This window comes from Microtus oregoni, unplaced genomic scaffold, assembly GCF_018167655.1.
Source record: "Microtus oregoni isolate MIOR12 unplaced genomic scaffold, Mior012 000004F_ref0000308, whole genome shotgun sequence".
Classification (NCBI taxonomy): domain Eukaryota; kingdom Metazoa; phylum Chordata; class Mammalia; order Rodentia; family Cricetidae; genus Microtus; species Microtus oregoni.
Genome location: NW_024543063.1, coordinates 26840050 through 26866914, shown reverse-complemented (window position 1 = coordinate 26866914; position 26865 = coordinate 26840050). Strand labels below are relative to the sequence as shown.

Sequence of the window (26865 nt, the reverse complement as noted above, 5' to 3'; positions counted from 1 at the left end):
AGCTCTGTCTTTTCATATGTAAATTAGACTTGGTTGAGGGGAGAGTGTTTACATGTGTATTCCTTAGGAACAAGCATCTTAAGTGATTTTCTCTACAAAACCTGCCCATTCTTTTTTAATGGAATTTTATTTCACTTAATATAATCTTAAAATATTCCCTTGGCATACTTAATTTTTTTAAATAAAGAATGTTTATAAAGGGTATTTTTTTCAACAGAAAATTGCAGAATTGTATACTTGAGCTAAATTTATTTTTGAAAGCAAATGCAAAGACCTTTTTTTTGTCTACTGATAATTTTATCATCATAATATCCTGTAGCAAATGGAACTTGTTTCTAGAGATTTACATGGCAAATGTCCTTAATGTATATTGTCATTTAAAATTAACAAGGCTTTGGTTTTGTTACTCCATTTTTTCTGTGTTTTTTATGGAGTCTAGGGCCCAGGGCATGCTAGGCCAGCACTCCACTACAGAGCTGCCCATCAGGTCTAAATGTTCAGTTTTCAGATAGCACACATGTCTTTAGAGTACAGAGTACTGGTTTTGTTTTTATTTTTGCTTTCCCAATGGATCTTAGAATTGAGGTATCATAGTTCTTTCAACAGTATTCTTTTATGTCTTTATATCAGAGACCTTAAATGTCTACTTTTTAATGAAGCTGTCCACCGTAATTCATAGTTCCAAGGGAACACTAGTAAAGCAAACCCTGATTTCACAGTTTAATCCTTATTAATCTCGTTCGCCACACTGCAAGTTTATTCTCCTGTAGCTCGGTGGCCCCCAGTTGTCATTGTGTTGACCCTTTAATGGGTTCCACCTCTCTGGTGCTTCTCATACTGGGAGCAGTAAACCTACAGTGTGGACTTCATTAACTGTCTCACTATCCAAACTCCGGATAGTTTCTAAGGAGAAGTAGTGATCTGTTCTGTGGAAGGCAGCACACCACCATAGCTGATAGAATGGTGTAGACTCTCTGCTTGGCTGAAGTCCCTGTGTCTCAAGCCCTTACTGCCTGGCTCTCTGCCAGCAGCTGCACCCCAGGGAGCTAGTTCACATGGCTCCTCATGGTTCCTGTGGTGCCTGACCCTTCACCAAGGACAGTGTTTAAGTCCTTCTTGCAAAGGACATCATCTTCTGGCTGTTTCTATGGCAAAGATGCCTCGTAGGATGCATCTGTGGTAAGGATGACAACATACTCTTTCAATCCATGCCATTAGAGATTGACTGTTTCCTAAAAGACAAACTTGTTTTTTTCTTTTTTTAATCTTTTGAAACTTAATCTCCAGGCTGGCTTCTAACTAATTCTGTTGCAGAGGATGACCTTGAACTTCTGAACTACCTGCCTCAAGGGCTAGGGTTACAGTGTGAGCTACTGTGTTCAGTTTATTCAGTGCTGGCATTGAGCCCAAGGTCTCAGAGGCTAAACAAACACCATAGGAACTGAGCCCCATTCCCAGCTCCTGACTTGTTTCTTTTTACTTAGTAGATTGTACGAATTTGCTTAATGTTCATATCATTATGTATTTCATCAAAATACTTGGTCCTAAGCTGGGAGGGTGTGATTCAGTAGATGATGTATTTAAGTATTAATGTCGTAATTTGCACCCCTAGAACCTACCTCAAGGTAGGCAGGCATGGTTGCTGCCCATTACAACTTTTGAGGTACAGGTAGGGGGTCCCCAGAACAAGCTCCAGGTTGAGTAAAGAGGATCATGAAGATACCCAAGGTCAACCACAAGCCTCCACTTGCATGAGTACTAGAACACATGAGCCAGTACACATTTGAAACCTATACATATGATACGCACCCTATGCACACACATGCAAAAAAATGTCTGGGTCTTACTTTCATACACCTCTGTGCATGCTTGAAGTGTTTCTCAGCCATTGCCTTAGACTTAGCGATGTCTTGCAGTTATACGAGTCTTGATTTCTGCAGAACATAGATGCAATGTGTAGCTTACGATGCCTAAGTTGATGCATGGAGGAGGCAAACGTGCTTCTGTCTCTTAGGCACACAACTAGCCAAGCCTAGCGTCTTCTCTGACAAGGCCTGCCTTCCACAGAGTGACAGGTAGCGGGAGTTTTAAATTAAACAATAATTTGTCTTGACCTCAGTACATGCTTACAGTCAAATTGAAAAAAATAAAGCAATAAGGTGAACTTTAAAATTTTTTTTATTTTAATGTACATATTTTTTTCTCCCGTGGTTGAAATCTGACAGGGCTTCATAGGAGGTGTTGGATAAAGTACCACGGAAAGTTGGTCATTAGGCCAAGTTGACAGAACAAATTATTTTGGTGTAGGTTGAAAAGTTCTAGTTCATTTGAGGCCTGGTAGGATGCCAGCCTTAGAAAGTTGTTATAACGGCCCCATGCTGCTAACCAGCCTCCAAGATTCACGTTCCCCTGTCCCTTTCTCCGTAGCTTCGGTCTCCTGGGAGCCCTGCGGCCCCTGAGCTGCCCATCGAGACAGAACTGGACGACCGGGAACGCAGGATCTCACACTCCCTCTACAGTGGGATTGAGGGGCTGGAGGAATCGCCCACCAGGAACGCAGCCCTCAGCAGGATAATGGGTGAGTCAGGTAACGCTCTCTCCTCCTTCATCTCATCTCCTGTGTGCGCTCATCCTGGTTCATGGAGAGGGATTAATGCTATATTCATGGAAAGGAGGCCCGCGTTTCCGAGAGAGAAGGGAACGGGTTCATTATGGTCACGCAGGAAACATGAATGTGAGGAGTGTCTGCATGAACTGAATGGCTAAATAAGCTTCAGCCCCCAGCTTGATGATGAGGAAAGAAAGAAAAAGGATAGGGAAGAAGTGTTTCCAATAATAAAATTACCCTTGGCTTGTTGAGGATAGCAGGAAAAGCTGTGTTCTAACAAATGGCAAGGCCCAACGAGGCAGCTCAGTTGCTAAAATCCTTGCTGTATGACCATTAAGAATCTATTTTCAATCTCCAGAACCCAAATGAAAATGCCAGATGTGGTGGCCCATGTCTGTAGTCCCGGGGCTGAGACATGAGACCAGAGGACTGGAGTTCACTGGCCAGCATAGCCTAATGGGCAGTCTTCCAGTCCCAAGGAGAGACTCTGTCTCAAAACAGTGGACAGCTCCTGAGAAACAGTGCCTAAGAATGACATACATGGGCACCTACACACACACATCCACTCACACACACATGCATGTGCACACACACACTAATGCATGCAGGCACACATGCACATGTACACACGCCAACTTTAGAGATCTAAAAGTTGTCACTCAGTTGCACTACTGGGCCACAGATTAAAAATACATGTTTACATGAAATATTCATTATTGTCACATTTCTGCTTTATCAAAGGATTAGTCTTGCCAGATATGCTAGCTCATACCTTTAATCTCAGCACAGGGGTGGAAGGCAGAGGCAGATCCCCAAACTTGAGGTCACTTGGTCCTACAAAGAGAGTTCTAGCCAACCAGGGCAACATAGTGAGACATGTCTTTAAAAACACCAAGAACAAGCATCCTGCTTTATTCTTTAAATCCTTAGCTCGTCTTCTGTGCCTTTGTTTGATCCGCCCGATGCTACCTTCTGGGTCCCAGTCGGTGCAGTCATTATAAGTTCCCTTCTTGCTGTAGCTCAGCCCTGTCCTAACAGACCCTGGAGGGGCTGGGTTTACAGAACTGCTCATTTGGCGTTAAATTGAGACAACTTTCAATTTAAAATATAAAAAGTTTTCTTGACACTTAATGATTTATGTTGCAACTCTCTAAAGCAAAACTCTAAATTTAGTTGCATTTTTTTTTTTTAGTATATTCAATACTGATCTAATACAAATACATGTTTCCATTGGGATGCATCATAGAAACAGTGTGGTTAATTGGTTGGGGTTGGCAAGGTATGGTGTTAACAGTAGACGTGGTGGGTTAAGGAACAGCCTCTCTAGTCAAGGAGTTTTCTATGGAGCACTGTAGAGAAACAATATATGCAGATCCGCATGAGGAACACCCTCTCTCGTTAAAGAGTTTTCTACGTTCTACGGAGAACTGTAGAGAAACAATATATCTAGATCAGCATGAGGAACAGTCTCTCTAGTCAAGGAGTTTTCTACGGAGCACTGTAGAGAAACAATATATGCAGATCCGTATGATTAGTGCAATTTTCTGTCATTTTTCTCCCTCCCCATCGAGCTTCGGAGAAATTGCTAAATTCTCAGTTTCTCACCTTGGTCAAAGAGATCTGGGATGTATTCTACCAATATTTTTCTAATCATACATACCTGGCATGAGAGAAACCAGGGAGGCAATCCTCGCTTATGGTTTGAGCCCTGCTTAGGTGTAAAAGGCATTGTTTCCAGTTCCTTCCAGTTTGGTAGTCCGTCACTGCTGCTGGGTTAACCATGCTGTCTTGGCTTTGCTAGATAGCTGGATTCTTACCTGTGGACAGAATTTCAGACCCCCTGAGAAAGAATGTGTGCATGTGTCCCTGGATCTTTGTGCATACAAAGTGATACGCTGTAATCTCCCCTTTATTATAGGAACATAGGATTTGCCATACTGATCAGCCCACTGACACAGCAGCTCCTGTAACCTGCATCCTGCCTCCACTCCCTGGTTCTTCAGAGGAAGGCGGAAACCTAGCACTCAAACACATACCAGCCCCCACCCTGATTTTTCACCTAGTGACTTGTTGAAATGGGTGACATGGGTTGTGGAGTACGTCATCTTCTCCATGTTCTGTCACCCGGTTTTGTTAGCTTTGATGGGTTAGTCTTTTTCAGCGGGTAACCGGGTCGGCAGTGTTTCCCCTCTCTCTGCTGGGTATGTAATGACCCCTCATACTTAAGACAACTCCCCTTGCAGACTAGTCCCTCCTGCTATGCTTGGTGCTGCTCTGCATAGTCCTGGGACATAGGGGCTGGGGGATGATACCATACTTAGTAGGTCAAGTTTTTACAGTAGAATACATTTTTGGGGAAGGGACAATAGGGTTGATCCAGGGCTTCTCAATGACTTCGTTTGTCCCTGTCCTTAAGAGATGTTTTATATGCTGTACTGGAAACTAGGGGTCCCATGAGGCTTTTCCTAGAGAAATATATAAGCTTAATTCAATTTATCTTGCTGTTTACAAACTTCAGATTTACGCTTTTTTATTCTTATTATTATCCTTATTCTAGTATTATTGACCTTAAGGATTGCATGCTACTGGTGAAGTTAGATAGCACTGAGATTAGGAATCTTGCAAAGGATGCTACTTTGCCACTGGAGGTGAAACAATGCCCACTATCAGCGTGCTGTGCTCCCCGCAGCCTGCTGATTTGTGCTGTCTGGTGCTAAGACATTTCTCAGCCAGGACTGTCTGCTGGGTCTTCCATCTCACTTCTGTCTAGACCCAGGTTTCCCATGGTAGAAAGGGAGGTGCTAAAATTCTTGATGATAACACAAAGAAGTGGTTAATTTTATGTGAGCAGGGCAGGTTTTCACAGAGAATATTCGTATGTGCAAGCGAAGGAAGTTTTAAGGTCTGTGATCATTTTTGAATGGGTATACATCCCAGGAGAGAGACTTCTAAACTGTACACCTCAAAAGAAACATCATTTGTAATTGGAAAGATGTCAGATATCCTCAGTCACACCGCCTAGCTCACTTAGCTGATAAAAGAAATGTGTCCCAAAACACCATGTTGATTTTGTTTTGTTTTTGATTTCGGCTATTTCCTCTTCATAAACGTAGCCCTCGTAGCCTTCTTGGGGAGTGCCAAGATCTTGTGATGGGTTTCAGTGGTACCACCTCAACTAAAAGTCACCAAAGTCTCCACAGCCAATCCCCTTGCCTCCCATTGTGAACCACAGTTTGAAGTGTCTCCACAGCCAATCCCCTGCCTCCCACTGTGAACCACAGCCAATCCCCTGCCTCCCACTGTGAACCACAGCCAATCCCCTGCCTCCCACTGTGAACCACAGCCAATCCCCTGCCTCCCACTGTGGACCACAGTTTGAATGTGTGGTTTTCTGGGTGGTGGCTTCCTCTTTAGTGACAGCTGATTTATCTCCAGCTCTTTGGATAGATCACTCAGAAATGTGACCAAAGTCCAGAATTTGCCCAGTCATATTTTGACTGGATTCCCACTGTCATTGATGTTAGCAGAACACGGCTCCTAATTTGTATTAGAAGGCAACTTCTAAGGACTGCGGGTGTAGCTAATAGCACTTGTCTAGCCTGTACAATGCCCTACTCCCAGCACTACAAAAATAGGTAAGTAAGTGAATGAGCATAGGTAGATAGATGGATGAACAATAGCAGATCAGGCCAGACATATCCCTTAGTCAACCTACTTAGGAGTTCTCCTTTGACAAGCCTTGGAAGACCTTTCCAGCTATTCAGCAGTGGAATATTAGGCATAGTTTACAAACATGTTTACTTCATAAAATGCATCACAGAGTCATGTTTGGGAGCATAGAGCATCATTTTTTAAAAGTTTTTATCTGGATAGTTTTGTTTAAAGCAGTTTATATTTTGAGCTAAAATTTTATTTCATTTTATTGTTTATCTCGGTGGTTTCTATATTCCTACTTCTGTGGTGAGTTTAAATAATTATGTTTAGACTATTTTCATTTTGTTAACAGTTTGACATCTAAAGCTGAGACACTGATGTTGGTTTCATGAGTCTTACTGCTGACAGTTTTCATTTCTTTTATTCCTGATATCATGCATGTTCCGTCCCATGTAAATTCATCAATGAATAAATGTCTAGTAAACAATCATCTTGTATGTTATTGCTTCACTCTATCAGATCCTGAATGTTCATTTTGCAGTCTGTAAATAGTTGATGAAATATTGGGGTGGAAGGAATTTAGTAGCTGAAAAACGGAAGCCACATTGAATCATGATTCAGAGTCTTGCCTGTGATGTGTCGAAGGCCAACAGAGGTTATTTAAAAGGTCCTGCTGTGTCTCGGTGGAACATGTAGCTTTGAACTGGATATGTCTGGTACCTCTGCTGGTTTCTGGGACCAGATCCTGGATCTCCTCACATGCAAGCTAAGAAGAGGAGAATGTGTGTGTGTGTGTGTGTGTGTGTGTGTGTGTGTGTGTGTGACAGAGAGGGGGAGAGAGATAGATTATGAGATTATGTTAGTATCTCACATATATTTCAACATAAAACAATGTCTCACACACATTAAAAGAGGATTGTCCACTCCAGTCAGTGTTCTATAGTTCTCATGCTTTCACTGAGAATATACATGCCAATGCAAGGGGTTGCATGTTTCATATTAAAAGTTATGCAATATGATTACTGTGTTATATTTTCTTGGTTAAATTCTTACTGCATGAGAACTTGGTGTTTAATAACATGGCATATGCCTTTCCAGTCAGGGGAAGGAACCCTTGCTTTATGAATTCAATATGGTCATTTTGGAGACAAACTATGTCTTAAAAAAATACATTTCTTTGCCGACGGGGGTTCAATTTATACCTGATCTACAAGTGACATTTTGCTGAGCAGGTTTCTACTCTAATATCCTACAGCTTGAGTGGAAAGAACCTGGCGGTTTGAGAGAGAGAGAGAGAGAGAGAGAGAGAGAGAGAGAGAGAGGAAGTTTTCCTAACTGGTGTGTTGAGCAGGGGTTTTAGTGAACATGCATGTTTCTGTCAACAGACCCCTTGATGCTAAATAATGATGCCTTTGTAATTTCTGGCAAGTTTCTTTGTAAGGACTGAAGACAGACAACAACGTAAAGAGTTTTCTTTCCGTTTTATTTTATTTTTCACTGAAACAGGCCGAGAAAGATGTATTGTGCTTCAGACTCACCTTTCCAGTTTATCAGTGCATTCCTGATACACTGATGCATCCTCCGTTTTAAAGCTAGCTCTAAGACTAATACTAAAATGCTAACACCTGTTGGTTCAACTGTTTTGAAAACTCTATTTTGATGGGCAAGAGCTCGTTGCATAAAACAGCAGTGAGTGCAGAATATTTGGTGTTCCAGCAGAATTGACTGAGCAGATTTGGACATTAGACTCACAGGGAGTGTTTTCTGCCATTCCGTGAGGAAGGAGGCAGATTATCGTGGTTCCTTGCTTGCTTGGGAACACGCTTCCATGTGCCGTGTCCTATGGTGGTTGCCCTGTGAGTCTATCTTCTTACAAGGTGTGCATCTGAACCAAGCTGTTGTGAGTGTATCTGTGTTCAGAAAACAAATGACGCAGATTTTGGAAAGAAGTTGCTGGAATTGTAGGTGATTTGGGATAAGGATGCCATTTGTATCCCAGCATTGCCTTTAGGGACTCAGGGACTGGAAACACAGCTTTGTCCCAGAAAGGCTGTGATGTGTGGATGCCATTCTGAACTATGAACCTCAACACATTTGTCTGCAAGGGACTAGACAGACGACAGAGATCCGTGGAGCCTTTCCAGACTGAGTAACCTCATTTGATGTCCCCTCCTCCCAGGGTAGGCCTCAGAGCCTCGAGGCCGACCACATCTGGATCTATGTTAAACTGTTCACTTCTAGGCCACTCTCATTTCAAAGCCATTCTCCCTGGCTTGTGTGCCGGGCTTTGCCAAGTGGCACCTGAATTCATCACGGTTTAATTTTGTTGCCACTTTCTGGGAGAAATGCCATCATTCTGTCTAGTAAAAAAGTCACAGCTGCCACGCCAAATCCCGCTCAGCTAACTTTTGGTGACCTTCTCAACAATCCTACCCACCCTGCCCATCATCGCCCAGGTGGACACAATTGGCACATTACCCACACTGAAGCTACCCTGTTCCGTAGGTACTTTCCCCCTCACATTAGGATGTGACACACTAATTACAGAGATGACGTCACCTAGTGCTTGCCTGCCCTGTGGGAGTTGAATGAGTGGATAGACAGATCACTTTAAGATTATGGGATTTCCCTTCAGATTTGCTGGCAAAACTTCCCAGAGGACACTCACTCCTAAGAAGCTGTGTATCAGTCATGTTCACATTAAGACATTTTGGGGGCTCATCTCTGTCTTTGGGATACTTAATACCAGAGAAGTCACATGCCCTACCGCATGCTGTGTGACCCTGTTGCAGAAGCGGTCATGTGGACCTGAGGTTTGTGTTTGACAATGCTTTATGAGAAATAAACTAAATTCTTATTATTCCATCAGGTTGAGAGGGCGTGTCAAGACTTGTTTGGTTTTTTGTTTTTGTTTTTAATGTAGCAAAATTTTTTAATTACCAGGCTTGGCCCCTGCACTGACGTCCAGAATTTCTCCTTTTCACTGGTCAGGTAAATGTCAGCTGTCCCCCACGGTGAACATGCCACACGATGACACCGTCATGATCGAAGATGACAGGCTGCCTGTGCTTCCTCCTCACCTCTCCGACCAGTCCTCTTCCAGCTCCCATGATGATGTGGGCTTCATCATGACGGAGGCCGGCACGTGGGCCAAGGCTGCCATCAGTGACTCAGCCGACTGGTGAGTGCAGCTCAGGGCTGGGCCTGATTATTGGGTAAATACGATTTAAGCAAATTCCTGAGTTGATGCTGAGAATTAGATACAAAAATTAACATGCAGTGTGCTTGGGAACTAGAGAAGACCTGTTGGAGGTGTTTTTTTCTTCTTGCTTTGGAAGTATCTGCATGTATGTCATATGTTTTGGGGTATGCTCCCTGTGAGTGTGCATGGAGAAGCCAGAGGTTGGTGTCCTTGTCAGGGTTCCTATTGCTATGATGGAAACACCGTGACCAAAAGCAACTTGGAGAGGAAAGGGTTTCTTTCCTGTATACTTTCACATCACTCTTCATCGTCAAAAGCAGTCAGGACAGGAACTCAGACAGGACAGAAACCTGGCAGCAGGAGCTGATGCAGAGGCCACAGAGGAGTGTTGCTCACGGGCTTGCTCAACCTGCTTTTTTATAGAGCCCAGGACCACCAGCGCAGGGATGGCCCCATCTACAATGGGCTGAGTTCTCCCATGTAAATCACTAATGAGGAAAGTGCCCTGCAGATGTACCTACAGCCAGATCTTAGCTTCCCTCCTCTCCAGTGTTTCTGGCTTGGGTCAGGTTGACATCAACCTAGCCAACACAGCCGGCGTCTGGTGTCTTCCTCAGTGCTGTCCACCTAATTCTATTGACAGCATGACAGTCGGCTTGTCTGCCTGTTCAGTGCCTAGGCTGCATGCTGGGAATCTCAAACTCGGTCCTCATGCCTATGCAGCAAGCACTCCCTCCACAGAGCCATCTCCACAGCCCCAGCTTTCCTCTCTCGTGTTGTAGCACTCAGTATGCTAGGCTTGGAGCTGCTTCTGTCAGGGCCCAGAGACTGTGAATGTGCTCCAAATAATTTCCCCCTCTGTGACAGTAAAAGAAAGCATTTGATACTGTTTGCCTTGTCTGGTCCTCATCCACCCCTGCCCCGTTCTTTTAGCCTGCATGCTTGGTAGAAAAGCTTGCTCTCAAGCAAAACTTGTTTCGCTGCACATCTGTCTACCCATCCTCCACCTGTCACGTGACGCATTAGGTTGGAGTTGCTAAGAACTGACATTTTTGCATTAGCACTTTTATGGTGATCTTAACCAAGTAAACCACCCCAGGTCTCCTCTCCTCCCCCTCCTCCTGCTCCTTCCTATTCTCTCCCCTCCCTTCCTCCTCCCTCCTTCCATCTCTTCACCCCCATTCCTACCCTCACTCCTCCTTATGTGAGCTCAGGAAAACACGGTTAATACATTTGCCAGCTCTGCTGATTTTCTCTTGAAAGAACTTGACCTGTTCCCGTGCCTTTGCAAAGTTCATCACTAGCTTTTGTTTCTTTCTTTTAAATTCTCTACTGGAAAATACAGGACATCATCCCAGAGCTGAGCGCGAGAGCATAGGATAATAGCTGCACCTTGAGTAGCTGAGTGAGTCTTCTGTTGTGTTCTTGCTGTGGCTGCAGCCTCAGTCTCCCTGGAAGCAAGAGCAGAGAAGGAGTTCATGTTTCACTCCCTTCTTCAAGGAGGCAAAAGGCCTTGCGCCTCCCCCACGATGAGACACCTTGAAGGGGATTACAGGAGCAGAGCTACATTGGGAAAAAGACATAGTTGGCGTTAGGGAATAGCTTGGGGCATTAATTTCCCTGAGGTGGCTTTGATAAAGAAACAGCAAAGGTGCAGACATCTGTGATTTTTCCTTGGGAAATGTTGGGCAAAGGAAAGAATATCAGGGAAGGGTTATCTAGGCATGCATGCCAGCTCTTCAGCCTCAGAGCTGAGAATGTGAGCTTGGCCAGTCTGACAATCTCTCCCCCAGCTCAGAATAAAATGTTAGAAAAGCAGTCAGTCAGGCAAGATTAATAACTGGAATTTCAGTAATGGGGGAAAGGGTAGATACGGCTTCTTCAGGGTGTCATCTGACAGCCTGGCATTCTGTCTTGATAATATTCTAGTGTACTGTTTATTGTGTCTGAAATAAATTTAATGAGTAGATTAATCAGGAAAATTTAATTATGTCACATTTTAAGAATATTTAGTTATTTTAAGTCTTATGAATTTGCAAGCTCATTTGACATTTTAAATGTGTACATTTATAGTTGGCTGCACAGTTCTGAAAGGCTAAGTGTGTCAAATGGCTATACTTCTAATTTGTTAACTAAGAGAATGCACTTTTCTCAGCCCAGTAATCAATGCAGCGGCCGTTAGCCATGTTATTTTAACGAAGGAGAAAATATAACAGCAAATTCTAATTTTGATAATTGCAATATTTGGGAGGATACAAAGTGAGTGTGAAAGTTTGCTAAGGAGAGGTTTTAAGCAATGCTGGCAGAAAGAATTTAAATCACTTTAAAAATCCTCCACTAGGATTTTCTGTTAAAGCTGCGCTTCAGTAGGGCGCAGACAATGTACATCTGCAATCGCAGTACACAGGAGGTTGAGGAAGGAAGGCAAACGTTTAAAACCAACATGGGTAAAAACAGGACTCTCTCAGAAATAAACCAAGTAATGGAGCTGATGAAATGGCTCGGCAGATAAAGGGCTTGCCCCACAAGCAGGACAGCCTGAGTTTGGATCCCCTGCACCCACATAACTGCTGGGCAGATTTAGCACCCTGGAGATGGAAACTAGGGGTTCCTAGGAACGAACTAGCTAGTTTAGACTAGCAACATCTTTAGCTCTGGGCTCAGCAAGAGACTGCTTCAGGAAATAAAGTAGAGAGCACTGTGGAAGACACCCACATGCGGGCCTCTGTCCAGCACACGCATGCATGTGCACCTCCACAGGGACCCCCGCACAGCTGACCAGATGCAAGCCCATCACACACACATGTGTAAATAAATATCTAGATTTCAAATTCATTGTGCCTACAAATTTAATGCCTAATTGCAGCTTTGAAAGTGTTCCACATGTTACCCCACAATTTCCTTTCCTTTCCTTTCCTTTCCTTTCCTTTCCTTTCCTTTCCTTTCCTTTCCTTTCCTTTTCCTAAGCAACTACAAAATCCATTTGCAGAGAGAGACAAATGTGTTTGGTGCTACTAAATTGAGTCATGGTTATCTTATGGATAACATGTTGTTAGTTTGCCTGTTTTTGGACTTGTTTTTGAGAGAAGATATTACTGTAGGCCTGTTTTGCCTACAAGTCATATGTAGACCAGGCTGACTCTACCCCCTGCCCTTCCCTCCTAAATGCTGGGGTTAAAATAATCACCACGACTCCTGGCTAATTATTGTGCATCTTTGTCAAAGGCTGATCCTAGTGTTTAAGTTGACACACCAGATTCCTGGATAGGTATGATACTACTTTTTGGAAATTTAGGCGGTCAGAAGTTTTGCAGAGCTTTGACCCTGGATCTACAATGAAAAGTTTGAGTCTGCAGTGCTAGCAAAGTGGCGGCATGCACTGAGATCCAGGCCAACAGTGTAAAAATACGAGCTAGAGATCATCTGCTGCATCTCCCGAGGACTTGAGTTCACTTCCCAGCGTCCACATCAGACAAACCCACTGCTCACAGCCACTGCAACTCCACCTTTAGGGGGTCCAGTATCTTCTTCTGGACTCTGGGGGCACCCCAACTCACAGGTGTGCTACCTCCAAACTTGTACACACAGTTCATAAATAAGAATAAATCCTTAAAGAAGAGTAATAAAATAAAGCTAGAAACTCTAGCCTTGCCCTTTGCAGGTCTCTGGGGTTTAGTTTTCCCGCTGTGTTCCTGGCCCTTGGCTGAGGTGAGACCTCTGAGATGGAGGGAGGCAGAGCTAAGGACAGACTCAGTGTCTGTCAAGGTGCCTTCTTCTCTGGCCTTCCACGTGGACGCTCTACATTCTGACTCTGACCCCCGCTGTGCTTCACGTGTGCATCCCACTGACAAAGAGCAGAGAGGCTGTCCGTTGTTTTATGTGTCTGTTAAAGACCCCAGCATCGGTATCACCAGGATAATCTGAGTAGCTTGTCTTCCCCGAGCGGTAATAATAGCTTATGGCTGGCAGTATGCAAAGGGCTTTTACCCTTATGTTCTTGAGTTCTCTCCTTAACTGTATGAGATGAGTGAGCCAGCTGTTCTGTGCAGCCCATGAAGGCAGAGGGCTCAGAGCAGGCCATGCCCTCCTTCCAGCTGTAGGGTGTCCAGGAATCCTTCCTTCACCTTTGGCTCAGCACTTAAGAACCACCTGACATCATGTCATTTGGTGAATTGCAGTTAAAATTTTGCTCTATTAAACCAGATCACACCCATCTACCTATGTGTTGTTTCACATAATACAGTGCAGACCCATTGTAGCTTGTCGGCAGGAAAACATGGAGGTCTGGTAAATTCGGTAGAAGCAGCCCCCTCCCAGCCCCATGTGGCATGTCAGTTAGCCGAGGGGAGGGGTATATTAGATGGTGTTTCTTGCTGTAATCAAACACCATGACCAAAAGCGGCATTTGAGAAAATGTTTATTTTGGCCTTCAGTTCCAGGGGCATAGGTCCATTATTGCAGAAGAGGCATGACAGCAGGCTGCCGTAGCAGGAAGCTGAGAGATCACATCTTCAAACAACCACATACTAAAAGGGGGGTGGGAGTTACAGACTCTTCAAACCCTCCCTTCCTATGGCATACTCGCTCCAGAAAGGCTTCCCTTCATAAGCAACCCCCTCACTGATGTCCTTAAGCAAGTGTCCACCTCCTAAGCCCCCTCAGTGACACCCTCCTCCAGTTCAAGATTCCATAACATCCCCAGAATATCACCGCCAACAGTGTTCAAATACCTGTGCCTATGGGGACATTTCATATCCAAACCAACACAGACAGTCTTCTACCTGGCTAGGGAGGCTTTGTTGACTGTATCCTGCAAAGGAGAACTGTTGTGTTTGTTTATTTAATGTGTTGAACGAGGAGAAAATCCACTTCCATAGTTGGAACTCTGTAGGAGCCTTTAGTAGTACTTGTAAATAGAGACTGCTTGTTCTTTTCCCTGCCACCCAGCCCGGAATAATCACACAGAAACTATATTAATTAAAACACTGTTTGACTGATGGCTCAGACATAATTCTAGCTAGCTCTTATATTTTAAATTAACATTTTTCTACTAATCTGTGTATCACCACGAGGTTGTGGCTTACTGGTAGCATCTTTCTCCTTAGCCAGCTACGTGGTGTCTCTCTGACTCTGCCCACTCTATCTCTGTTTGGATTTCCCCACCTGGCTTTACTCGGCTGAGCCATTGGCCAAAACATTGGCTTTGTTCATTATCCAATAAAAGCAACACTTATACAAAAGGGCTTCCTACTCAGGTACCTGTTAGAGCGGTCACTGATTGTATAGGGGAGAACAATCCCACATGGTCTTTATGGACTTCCCCTGGGAAAGGACTGAAGCACACCTGGTCACCTGCTGGTCACGCCTCCTCTTCTCTGGAGCCACCCTGTTGGTGCCACCAGAACCAAATGTCATCTAAATACAGCCATGCCTCTGCTGTCTTTGTCAGGGCTGTTTGTCCCCTCTCGGCTGTGTATCTCCAGTGTCTGTTCTGTACATTAGAGGGATGTTTCTGAAGAACGTGCAGAGAACAGGAATCTCTCCTTCTGTGTGAGCGTGAACTGGGTCTAGTTGGCACAGAACCTTCACCAGAAGAGGTCTTGTTGGAAATTTACTGAGTTGGGGTCTTTTAGCTGATTGGTGATTTCGGAGAGACTACATACTCATGAAAGTACCCTCGCTACTTCGATTTTTTTCTAAAATACAATTTAACACTCACAAACACACACACACACACACACGTGTGCTCACAACATGGTCAGAACACATCCTTTTAAAAAAAATTTTTTCATGCAATATTTTCTGTTCATAGTTTCCCACAGCTTCTTCCAGATCCTTCCATCTCTCCACCCACCCAACTCCATGCCCTTTTCCTCTCTTTAAAAAACAAATAGGCAAACACATAAAATAAACAGCCTAAAGGAGAAAAGAAAAATACAAGAAACGCATGCAGACACACAACAAAAAAACACAAAATCGAAAATAGTAATGTATGAACAAAAGACTCAATCAAGATAAGACCAGAATTCTCGAACAAATATGAGAAACGAACAAATATGACGGAAACTAACAGAGAGACCCACAACTGGACAATATGAGACCAAAAAATATCTACAAAAATGCCGTTGCGTTGGTCAAATACTGCTGGGCAAGGGGCCCATCCTCAAATGTGGTTAATATACCCTATGAGACTCTATTGGAGGAAACTACATTTCCCTTTGGGTGTCAATTACAGATAGCTTCTTGGTTCAGCCTGGGAGCTCATGACTGCTTCCCTCTCCCAGTTCTGGGACCCTCTGTGGCTCAATCCTTTGCTTACTGCCACTGTCTCTGTGAGCTCATCTGTCCATCAGCCCTGTTGAATGTGGAAGATGCTGTTTAGTTAGAGTCCTCCATCCCATCCGGTTCTTACCGTCTTTCTGGCTCTTTTCTGCATAGCTCCCTGAGGGGAGTGGTTTGACGAAGACGTCTCATTCCATATGGAATGTTCCAGAATTTCTCCGTGTCTGCACCTTGTCCAGTTGTGGGTCTCTCTGTTAGTTTCCGTCAGAACATATCTTGTTTGAAATTGCTAAATTGCGATTTATATGGTTACATGTTGCAGTGCAAGGCAAGTCTTGTCAAATACTCAGCGTTTCCAGTGTCTGACAAATAGCAGACTCATTTTAAACAATAAGAGAAATAATGATATATTATCAAGTGCAATGAAGAGCCAGGCAAAAGGAAATAGAAAAGAAAGTCTAAACCCACAGAGTTGCTTTAAGGTCAAATCAATATTTATTTTTTCTCTTACTTCCATTTAGTGCTCTTGTAAAAGTGAGGTATACTGTGTTATTTCAATCTTTAAATAAAATGCATTTATGCGTGTACTAAAGGACGTGCGATCTTTCCTAAAGCTTATGTCTCCACTCTTTAGTAAGTACTTTCGTGTTTTTTTTTCTCTTCACTCAGCTCTTTGAGTCCAGATGTTGATCCGGTTCTTGCCTTTCAACGAGAAGGATTTGGACGCCAGAGTATGTCAGAAAAACGCACAAAGCAATTTTCAGATGCCACTCAATTGGATTTCGTTAAAACACGAAAATCAAAAAGCATGGATTTAGGTAGTGAGTACAATCTCCATGAATCTTTATCTAAATAAGGCGTGGGTGCTGCGGGATGAAACTGAAGGTCCCCAACACATGTCTGCTTATTTTGAGCAGTAGAAAAAAATAAATAAATTTAACATGTGACAATTTGTCAAAAATTAGTCTACGTTACGTTTGAGATGCCCATGCTCCTCACAGCAGCGTGTTGTCGTGATCAGCCGTATGTTGACGTGTGTTTGTAGATGAGAGGAGAAGCAAACCCATGCTGTATTCTTCTTGCTTCATTTCAAAATGAGATGTTTTATTTACTACTCTGTCCATTTGAGCAGCAGTTTCCTTAGAGATTACATTTGGAGAGATTTTTAAGCAGAGAACATTTTGGAGAGAACCCATTATCTCAATCCATGTCTAGGGCTTCGTTGCCAATGCCCTTCTTGATTGCTCTTCTTGAAGTGCTAATTGATAGACCTTCTTGTGCTTTAACAATTATGGCCTGGAATCAGATTAATAACTTGAGAATATATTCTAGAACAAATCTGGGAGCAAACGAGAGGAGGAAAATAGCCATAGTTGTTCAGCCAGGCACCAATCAGGTAGTCTCTCTCTTTAAATCAAGATCTACCCCCAAAAGTAATTCAATTAATACAGGTATAAACTAAATGATTTTTTAAATCTTTGTTAGTCAATCATAACTTATGCTGTTTTCTGGTGGCTGTTTGAACTCCAAGACTAAAAGCATTAATGTGTCAGAGATATGTAAATATGTAAATTTAGACAGTGCACTGCCTTGGCTAATGATGTCACACTAACATACAAATAACACGTGACCGTGAAACGAGATGACTGGCATACTGCATGAAGAGACTGCTTATTTTTATCCTTTTAATTTTTGATTATGAACGTTTGCTTGTTGTTTCATTCATTTATTTGTTTTTGCATGCATGGAATATTGCCTAAGAGTTGTGCTCTAACGGTCAAGACCGGGGGAGGGTTACAGCATGTCGGGCCTCGGGGACTAACTGGGCTAACCATTATACATTTACCTTTTAACAGTAGCTGACGAGACTAAACTCAATACAGTGGATGACCAGAGAGCAGGTAAGAATGGACAGTTAGACTGTTGCCATAGAAACTCCGGTTCAAGGAGCTTATCGTGATTATAGAGCTGCCAGTCAGGCGGCATGGAAGCCCCGGTATTCCAGTCTCACTCAGACACTTTCGTTATGGGAAATCGAATGGCAGGAGAAAATACATTATTTTTCTGTTATGAGAAATTTATCAGCAAATTGTGTAACAGATGGAATGGAATGAACTACCTTTGCCGTGTTAAAAACAACCTTAGATTTTTTTTTAATCTTACTTGCATAGGAATGTTTTTGTGGTGATAATTTTTTTTAATGGTAAATCAAAATCCTAAGAAAACCGTTTCTTATTTGGACTCATAAGATCTTTAGTCATTGTGTGATGTCTTAGTTTCTGTCAGTGATCCACGCAGTGATTTTTTTTTTATTTGAAAAACAACATCACCTATCTTAGCAGTTCTAAGCCTGCGGGACACTACCCCTTTAGGGGCTGAACGACCCTCTCGCAGGGTTTGTGTATCAGATAGATATCCTGCTGCATGTCACATACTTGCATTGCAATTCATAGCGGTAGCATGGTTACAGTTACGAAGCAGTAGTGGAATAATTTTGTGGCGGAGGTCACTGCAGCATGGTAACTGTATTAAAGGCTTGCAGCATCAGGAAGGCTGAGAATCCCTCGCCTATCTGAACTCTTTTCTCTAAATGACAGAGTTTGCCCTTGCTGCTGATACTCTTGATTCTCGTCTGCTGTCTCCTGTGTCTTTTTCAGATGCGGGAATTAGCTCATTGTCAGCTCTGACATTAGTTTGAACTATATGATACATATGGCTTCATTAGCTTTTGTAATCTGTTCTAAATTTTACTGCTTAATCATCTCATAGGAATAATGGGCTGCATAGACTAGGTTAGCAGTATACTGTATCTTATTTTTTCATACTACTACATGGAAACAATCAGTGGAGTCTGTCTGTGTAATTAGGCGGTGTGCTGTGTGCAGTTGAGCATGCATGATTTATTAGTGTATTCTGGAATCTTGTTTTAATTATTCTAGATCCAGGATAATGTAATTATATCACTTAGCACGTATTAGCTTTAATTTGCCTTTTTAACCTGCTGTAGTAATTAGTCTCAGCCTGTGTGTTCGACATAGATGCATAAAGATTACTGTGGATGTACTTGGCGTTACCATATCCTATGAAGAAGTAAATGATAGATTATAATATTGCATTCAATAAATTATAAGTTGGTCGTGTTCGGGGCAATTAACTATAGCCTCGGATCTTACTAAGTAGCTATTTTTCTGGTAAAGCATAAAATTCGTTGAAATTCTGAAGCGGAAGTGTAGGGCAAGTCTTGGTCGTCTGCATGTGTTCAGTGGCAGTTGGCAGTTAGACTCCCTAGTTCGCAGTGCTGGGTGTTGCGCCAGGCAGAGCTGCACACCTCCACAGCGGGACACTGAATGCTGTCCGTTATGTGTAACTGAAACAACCAAAGCTACCGTGAGTAAAAATTAACTTACAGATTTTAACTGAAAACGTTATATAACTTTCACGATGGCAATTCTCTTCAAGCCTGTGTGTTTGTAGGCCATGTGTTAGGTCTTACAGGAGAAGGGCACTTTCTGGTTTTGAGTATACATTCTGTCCTATGCATATAAATAAAGTGGAAAGTTTGAAGAGGAACTTTATATGGTCACCAGGATGCCCTTGGTTTGGGGGGTTTTAATCTCCATTGACACATTCCGTAGACTGTGTTCTCCCCGCCCAGTGTTAGCCAGTGAACGGAGTTTTCCGTTGCCTTGCTTTCTTTTTCCTCATTTCAGGGCTGCCTAGATTCTTGGACAGGTTAGCCCAGAGCTTTGGACAAGGCATGCTGACATTTTGGTCTAGGTACCTGTCTCATTGTAAGCCACTTGTTATGAAAACAGAATTCTTTCTCCTTTTTGCCCCTTGCAGATGATTCCTTCATTATCACCTTTTCCCCCCATGAGGGACATTTGTAAGCAGATAGCAGTCAGAAGCCCCGTGGTGTACACCCTTGATCTCAGCCCTCAAGAGTCAGGGACAGGTGGATTTCCTTGGTCCTGGCTATTGAGTTCTGGGTTCTGGGCCATCCAGGGCTGCACAATTATACTCTGTTAAAAATAAAAGTAAAAAAAAAAAAGAACAGACCTCAGGGCTAGGGCTGGGGTGCAGCGTTGGCAGAGCTGTCGCCCCGCGTGTGGAAGGCAGTGAACAAACAATGCTGCTCTAGGAAAGATCGTCTACATATGATTTCCTTGGCTTAGGGATGTAGGAGTCTTGTATTTTATGTTTTTGCAGTGCCTATACCTTTTTTCAAAGATAATAATGAGAGCATGAAATCTTTCAGATTTCTTAGAGGTAAAAATGCCTGTAAAGATTTAAAAGTGAAATCTTTAAAATACTGATTCTAAATGAGAAAACACTGCAGCCCGTACTGGTCGTGCGTTGTCTTTTGCCCATGTCTTATTTTGAAGACGCCGTCTCAGGTTTTGTCATAGGAAATGCTGAGCTTATGGCCTGTTGTAGTGGGACCGGAGAGCCAACCAAGCCTTGTGCTTCCTAGCAAGCAGCTGACCTGGAGTTCCATCTCCAACCCAGCATTCTCAGTATATCACTTAAAGCCTTTGTTCTGATGGATGAGATCTATGTTACAGGGGCAGTGAGTTCTTTCTGTTAAGAACAGATAATAAGCAATCCGGGCTCAGAGGCCATGGGGTCTCTGGCAGCTGTGTGATTTCACAGTGGTGATATGAAAGTCGTCACGGATCATATGTAAATAAGTAGGCAAAGCCGTGTTCCAGCCATGTCTGGGTACCTTTGCTGATCATGCTTATAGATTAACTTTTTGTAGACCTTTTTACTGTTCCGATTTCATCCATGCATGAGCACACTGCAATTACCAGCATTAAGATAAAATGTTATCCACAGTGTTATAATTTAGGGAAGGAGGATTCTAAACTATGTAGGCTGTTAATTTTGTGTGTTGAGAGACACTGGCACACTTGTGGAGTTTTCTTGCTGATGCAACTGCTCTGCACCCTTCCTTGTCTTCTTTGCAGAGTTACTTTATATGCTGAAGGTCCTCAGATCATTTCTTAAATTCACTGTCAGTTTTTGTTACTTTGAGTACTTTAAAGTTTCAGCTGACTCCCCTAGAAGGAAAGGTTATTGTATACTTGGATGTGTAGAATATGGGTTTCGTTAACAGTCCCTGCAGGAAGTGTGAAATCACAGCTGGGTGTACACACACACACACACACGTATAGATGTACGTACACACACATACCTTCAGAGATACTCATATCATTGGGGATCCTTTGCCTAATTCATGTTTCACGTGGCCCTAATGCAGATAGGGAAGTTTGAAATCTCGCAGGCATGATTCATTCAGCAGTGAAGTTCTTGCTGCTGCTGTTGTGATGTGAAGGTGGCTGACCTGCCAAGGGGGACGTGGCTCCCACTGCATCTGACTCCTTGACATCGTCCCTTTTGGTTTAGAACACTGTTCATTTTCCTTCCTGTGGCGTCAACTTCATGAATCACGTCAGAAGTGTCAGCCACTCGCTGTGAGGAGTCAGAGTGACGTGGTGCCCCTTGTAAAAAGTATTCAGAGTGTGCTTTAGTTACGAAATAAGTGATCGAATATACACAAACCTGCCCCCGAGAAAGCAAATACACCATTATTTGCTCCTGAGACTGATAGCTTATATAATAGTTTTTTTCCCACTGGTTAAATTTGTGCCATTTTTCTCTGCCTGTATTGTGAGCACCTCTCTGCCCTTCCCGAGTACTGGTAGCCCGTGGTGAAAATTAGGTAAAATATGTAATATAAATGGAGCATTAGAAGATAATTCTAATTTTGACACTTCCAGTTAGTTTTCCTTGTGTCTTCCCACTCTGAGCTGTGGTGGGCTCTCATCTCAGCCATTCGTCTTCCAGGTAGTAACAGGGAAGCTGCTACCTAATTATTGATCAACATATGTGTGGGTGACCCCGTGTGGAGATAGGCTGTTTAGTCTCTCCACCGTCTCTTCTCTTTTTTCCATCTGTCTGTTTAGGAAGATGAGTGAGGGGCCAGCCCTGTCACCTGGCCCACCCAGGTGGAGGTGTCAGCCTTGAGAATCTGCTGACGTCCACCCCAGTGTGCCAGGTCAGACAGTGATGGATGGGACTGTCTTCCTTGTTTAAATAAAATAGTTCAGAATGCCTGCCAAGTCGGGCGCGCTGGGTATCTCAATCTTTTTTGCCTTGGGTCTTCCAGAAATAAAAGCAAAAACTGTAAATCCCTGGTGTGTGAACACTTCTGTCTTTCAAGGAGAGAAGCCCACATGGGAGGTGTCTTTATATCTGTACTGCACTTTGTCTAGAACATTCTGTTCCCAGAGCCACCTTTCTGCACGGTGCCCTGGACTGCTGCGTTCATGTTCACATGGCAAAGAGCAGATGAAGCCTGTGACATTAAGGCCCGCCTTCTGCTGACCATAAATTTGCATTACAGCAAGGTGCTGCAGTTAGGTTGCAGAGATGATTCTCCTGCAGCCTCCTCACTGCCTCTGCATTTTAAATGCAATTATTCATCAATCTTGTTGTTTTTGTGTATAGATGTGTTACACTGCACAATGGTTTGATAATGACTTCATCTGTTCTGATCAAAATTAATAAATTAGAATTTTTTCCAAATGGAAATGGATGTAAAAACGTAATGTTTTTGAAATTAACTACTGCTGTTTGTATTTTATATATTTCCACCCACATTCTAGAACTTACCACTTAGCCCCTCACTTTATCCCCACAGGTGTCACAGTGCATAGATTCTTGGATCTGAGATTGTCGCTTCGCGCTCACTAACCCTGTATTGTTCTGACCCTCCAAGGCTCCCCCAGTAGAGATGTAGGACCATCCTTGGGTCTGAAGAAATCCAGCTCCCTAGAGAGCCTGCAGACTGCTGTAGCCGAGGTGACCCTGAACGGGAACATCCCCTTCCACCGCCCCCGGCCGCGGATCATCCGAGGACGGGGCTGCAATGAGAGCTTCCGAGCTGCCATCGACAAGTCCTATGATAAACCCGTGGTGGATGACGACGACGAAGGCATGGAGACTTGTGAGTGTCCTGGCTCCCGTGATCCGTGATCCTCAGAACATCCCCAGGTCCTTGAGGTGCCTCTCTGAGGTCTAGAGTGTTCAGAGCAACAGGGGTCCTTATAGCCATTTTCTCTTTCTGGCCCCTATGTGGGCTTTTATACCATGTGATATTGGACTCAATGAGAAAACAAGGTCTTTTTAGACTGGGGTCTGCTATAGAATAGCTCAGGTTGGCCTCGAGCTGAAATCCTTTCTTAGCCCCTCCAGTGGCAGAGAATGCAAGCCTGTAGCACTCTGCCCATCAAGGAGCTGTCCTCTTAGCCACTGTGAAAGTGACATCGGAGGATAGGAAGGAGAAAACCCAAAACAACTGCTCTCACAAACTTATTTCAGAAAATACAGAGTATATTCTATATATATATATACAAGGTATATTTTCTCTCACTTATTTCTTTTTATAATGCAATTTTCTTTTAAAAAATGAGTTTTAAATTGGTATATATTAATAGATATAATTCACTTTAAAAATATTGTTTGGATTTTTTAATAACTCATAGAGTAGAGCTATCCTTATACCAAAATCTTTGAAATCCATTCTGTGTATTGTCTGCCAGGTAGCATAGCCAATAAGTATATTTAATAGCTTATTATTTTAAAGACACATTTTTAGACTAAAACAGATGTGTCTAATTTTGTATTTTCCCCAAATTACTAAATATTTTAAGCCAATCTGAGAGTCATAGTTTAGTATGAGTAGATTTTTCTATGAATCATTAAAGGGGATATATGTTTAAACATTTATTTAAATTTTTTTGAATAATAAAGTACTCATTTAGAAGATGAAGAACTTAGGAATTATAAAGATACATATTATTGATTAGTGTATTCAATAATTACTATTTTACAGTTTATATTTTTAATTTATTTTATTAGTGTATTAAGTACACAAAATAACAGGTTTCCCCGTGGTATTTTTCATGCATACATACAGCGTGCTCATCATATCCATCCCCTCATTGGCCTTTTTCCTTTTAGTTTTGTTTGTTTCTGGTCCTGGGAAAGAACCTCAGACATTCAAGGCAAGTGCTCTACCACTGAGCTACAGCCCCAGCCCTAACTGTCTGCCTTTTCTTGTAGTTTTATGTCTGGCGTTTCTGATTGCCAGGCTCCTGGGGGCTCACGATAACCACACTTGTGCAGTTAATCACACTGTGTGGATAGCATGGAGACACCCTGGCCGTGCAGTGTGGAATCCAGAGAAAGAAATGTGATTGCATTTTAGATTTTAACATCAAATATGACTACCCATGTGCCTTATCTATAAAGCTGTGGACTATACAGCCTGAAGTTAAATCCAGGACCAGAGAATGTTTCCAGGGAATATAAATTACTTTCAATTCCACATTTGGATAGACGACTCCCAGCACACATTCCTAACACAGCTAGTGGTGGGGAATGGAGCTTTAATAAACAGTGCATCTTGAGATTTCAAGCAAAATGACATAATTTTTGCCTGTAGCATATAATATGTTGGAGACATGAGTGTTTCTGGCTAATACACAACGCAGAACTTAGGGAGAGGATTGCTGTGTCCCTGTCCTTTGTCTATTATGTAGACAATTTTTACACTATAATCAGCCTGTGATTTCAAATATATTCATCCCCTTCTTGCCAGATGAAGAACATATTTCCTAGTTTAGCTGCCAGGCCTCGTCTTGAATTTGGTGAGTCACAGGGTCGTCACTCCTGCGGTCATATGTAGCATGGCAAGGCCATGTAGGTCTTTCTGTTGTGTCCACATGGGCCCTGGCATGTGCTAGCCTTCTAGTGCTTCATAAGAACCCTTGCTTTCCTCCAAAAGAATCAGGGGTGCGTGACTACTGTTATCAGGAGATTCTCACTTTTACCTAAGAATAGGGAAAGAGGGGCTCGAGAGAAAGCTTGACAGTTAATAGCACTGACTGCTCTTCTAGAGGACCTGGGTTCAATTCCCGGTACCCACATGGCAGCTCACAACTGTCTTTAATCCAGTTCCAAAAGCTTTGACATACGTGCAGGCAAAACAGCAATGCACATAAAACAAAAATAAATAATTTTAAAAAATAGAATAGAAATAGGAAGGGTTTCTCTGGCTTCTGGTACAATATAGGTCAGTGGAATGGTCTCCTCCTCTGCTTTCTAAGCCCTGCCTTTTCCACAGTCAGGCTTGTGTTCTTTCTGTCATGACAGCCCTGGTCCTGCATCCTGGCCTCCGACGGCCTAATCCTCAGTGCCTCCTTGTATGCATCCATGTCTGGTAAAGAGTGGGGCAAAAGGTACCCCTTTGTGTGATTCTATGCTGTCTTAATTCCCCCTCGTGAAATCTGATGTCATTCCTTCCCACTCAGCTCTGAGCCCTCTTTATCTGATGCTAGAAATTGTTGTTGGAGGTCTCTCTGTAAACCCTGGCAGCATTCAGTTTTGATCTGGGGTTATGGGCATGCATCACCATGCCCATCTATCCATTGCCCTAGACAACTTGGACTGCCCACGCAATCTGTGTTGTGTAGCTCATGTCTCTTAGTGATGGTATCTATTTCCTTCTAACCTTTCTTGTGAACACTACTGACCCCTTCCTTCCTTCTTCAAGGGCTTTTCCCCTAAACAATCTACTTCCTACTTGTGTTTCACATGCTCTGACCATCAGGTAGAATGTATTATTTTCAGTACAGTTTTTTTTTTTTTAATTGTTGCTGTTGTTTCTGCTTTGCAGGACTGAGTATAGGGACCTGGAATTCAAGGCAAATGCTCTACCTCAGAGCTGACCCCAACACCAAAGTTTTGTTTTAACATTAAGGATATCCATGCATTCTCTGAAATGTGTCATATTTCCTAGATGTTAGAAACACTTTCTTTTGGGAGACTGGCATTCTGATCTCCTAGAAAGGGACAAACATTCACAACCGCCTTTCCAGAGTGTCACCAGCCTTCACTTAGCAACCCATCTGCACACTTTCATATTGGTTTTCATTTATGGTCTGAACCATGGCTGAAATCTCCTCTTTGACACAAATAATAATAGTAATTTGTGGGTTATTAAACCATATATTGGTATTAAGCTCACTCATTGCTTAAACTCAAAAGAAAAAATTTGAGACAGAATCTCACATGTCCAAAGCTGACCTTGAGCTGCATTATAGCCAAGGATGGCCTTAGCTCTCTGATCCTCTGTCTTCCAAAGGCTGAGATCACGGCCGTGTGCCACTGTGTCCAGTTCATGGGGCACCAAGGCAAACACTGCACCAATCCACTTCCAGATCTGTATCCACTGCCTCAAGTGAGATTTCAGATGACAACTCCCACCGTGGAGCCTTCACAGATTCCACGTGGTGAGAATCGGTGACAGGCAAACCTTTATTGTCGTGACACGTTGTTTCTGTCGGTGGAGAGGATGCATGACCAACGTCACTTTACTGTGAAGATCCCCTGGACACCAAGAACGAATCCGCAAGCACTGAGCATGTTGAGTGTGTGGGCCTTGTGGTGCCTGTTCAGCAGGGTACATTGGAGGCGGGATGACCAGCTGTGTAATCAACAGTCTGTTATCGTCTTTGGAACATCGTGGAAGATGGACGAGAAAGGCTTAGAAATTAGCGAATAATAAGGAATAAGTCATGAGCTCCTTCCTCACTCTCTACCAATATATACCTTAAGCTTTTTCATTTTAACGAAATGAGCTGCTTTAAGTATAGAGTGTCTGTGGTCATTCATTCCAACTCTTCTCCTTTGTTACCTGTTTCGTTGATGTCTTGCCCCTTCCCAGCCATAATATTGGCTCTTTATTTTGTTAGTTGTTGTTTGTTTGCTTGCTTGTTTGAGAAAGGAACCCATATAGCCCGAAGTGACCTCAAGTACTGGGGTCACAGGCATGTGGCCCCAACGCTCAGCCTCTGTCAGTGACTTTTCCCATCACACACCTCAGAAGAACTACTTCTCCAGGCTTCAGAGTTCCTTTCCGCCTTGAACATGTGTGCTCCACCCCCCCACCCCCACTGCGCTCAGAAGAAGCCAGCTATTTTCTTTGCCAAGAGCTCATCATTCTGATGTTAAAAGTCAAGAGTCCAGAACGGCAGATTGTTACTTGACA

At 43.1% G+C, this 26865-nt stretch overlaps 1 protein-coding gene across 18 annotated transcripts in view; it reads left to right on the top strand.

Annotated features, from left to right (window-relative positions):
- Pard3 (par-3 family cell polarity regulator) overlaps positions 1-26865 on the top strand; it is a 501294-nt gene that overhangs the window by 307312 nt on the left and 167117 nt on the right. For 6 of the 18 annotated variants that reach the window (XM_041649748.1, XM_041649746.1, XM_041649743.1 and 3 more), the window contains 5 exons: positions 2428-2587; positions 9254-9443; positions 16416-16567; positions 17603-17647; positions 22531-22758. In XM_041649748.1, coding sequence (XP_041505682.1) covers positions 2428-2587; positions 9254-9443; positions 16416-16567; positions 17603-17647; positions 22531-22758 — 775 coding nt within the window. Of the gene's footprint in view, positions 1-2427; positions 2588-4526; positions 6753-9253; positions 9444-16415; positions 16568-17602; positions 17648-22530; positions 22759-26865 lie in introns of those variants that run through there. The other 12 variants (XM_041649755.1, XM_041649745.1, XM_041649752.1 and 9 more) reach the window with 8 other exon arrangements.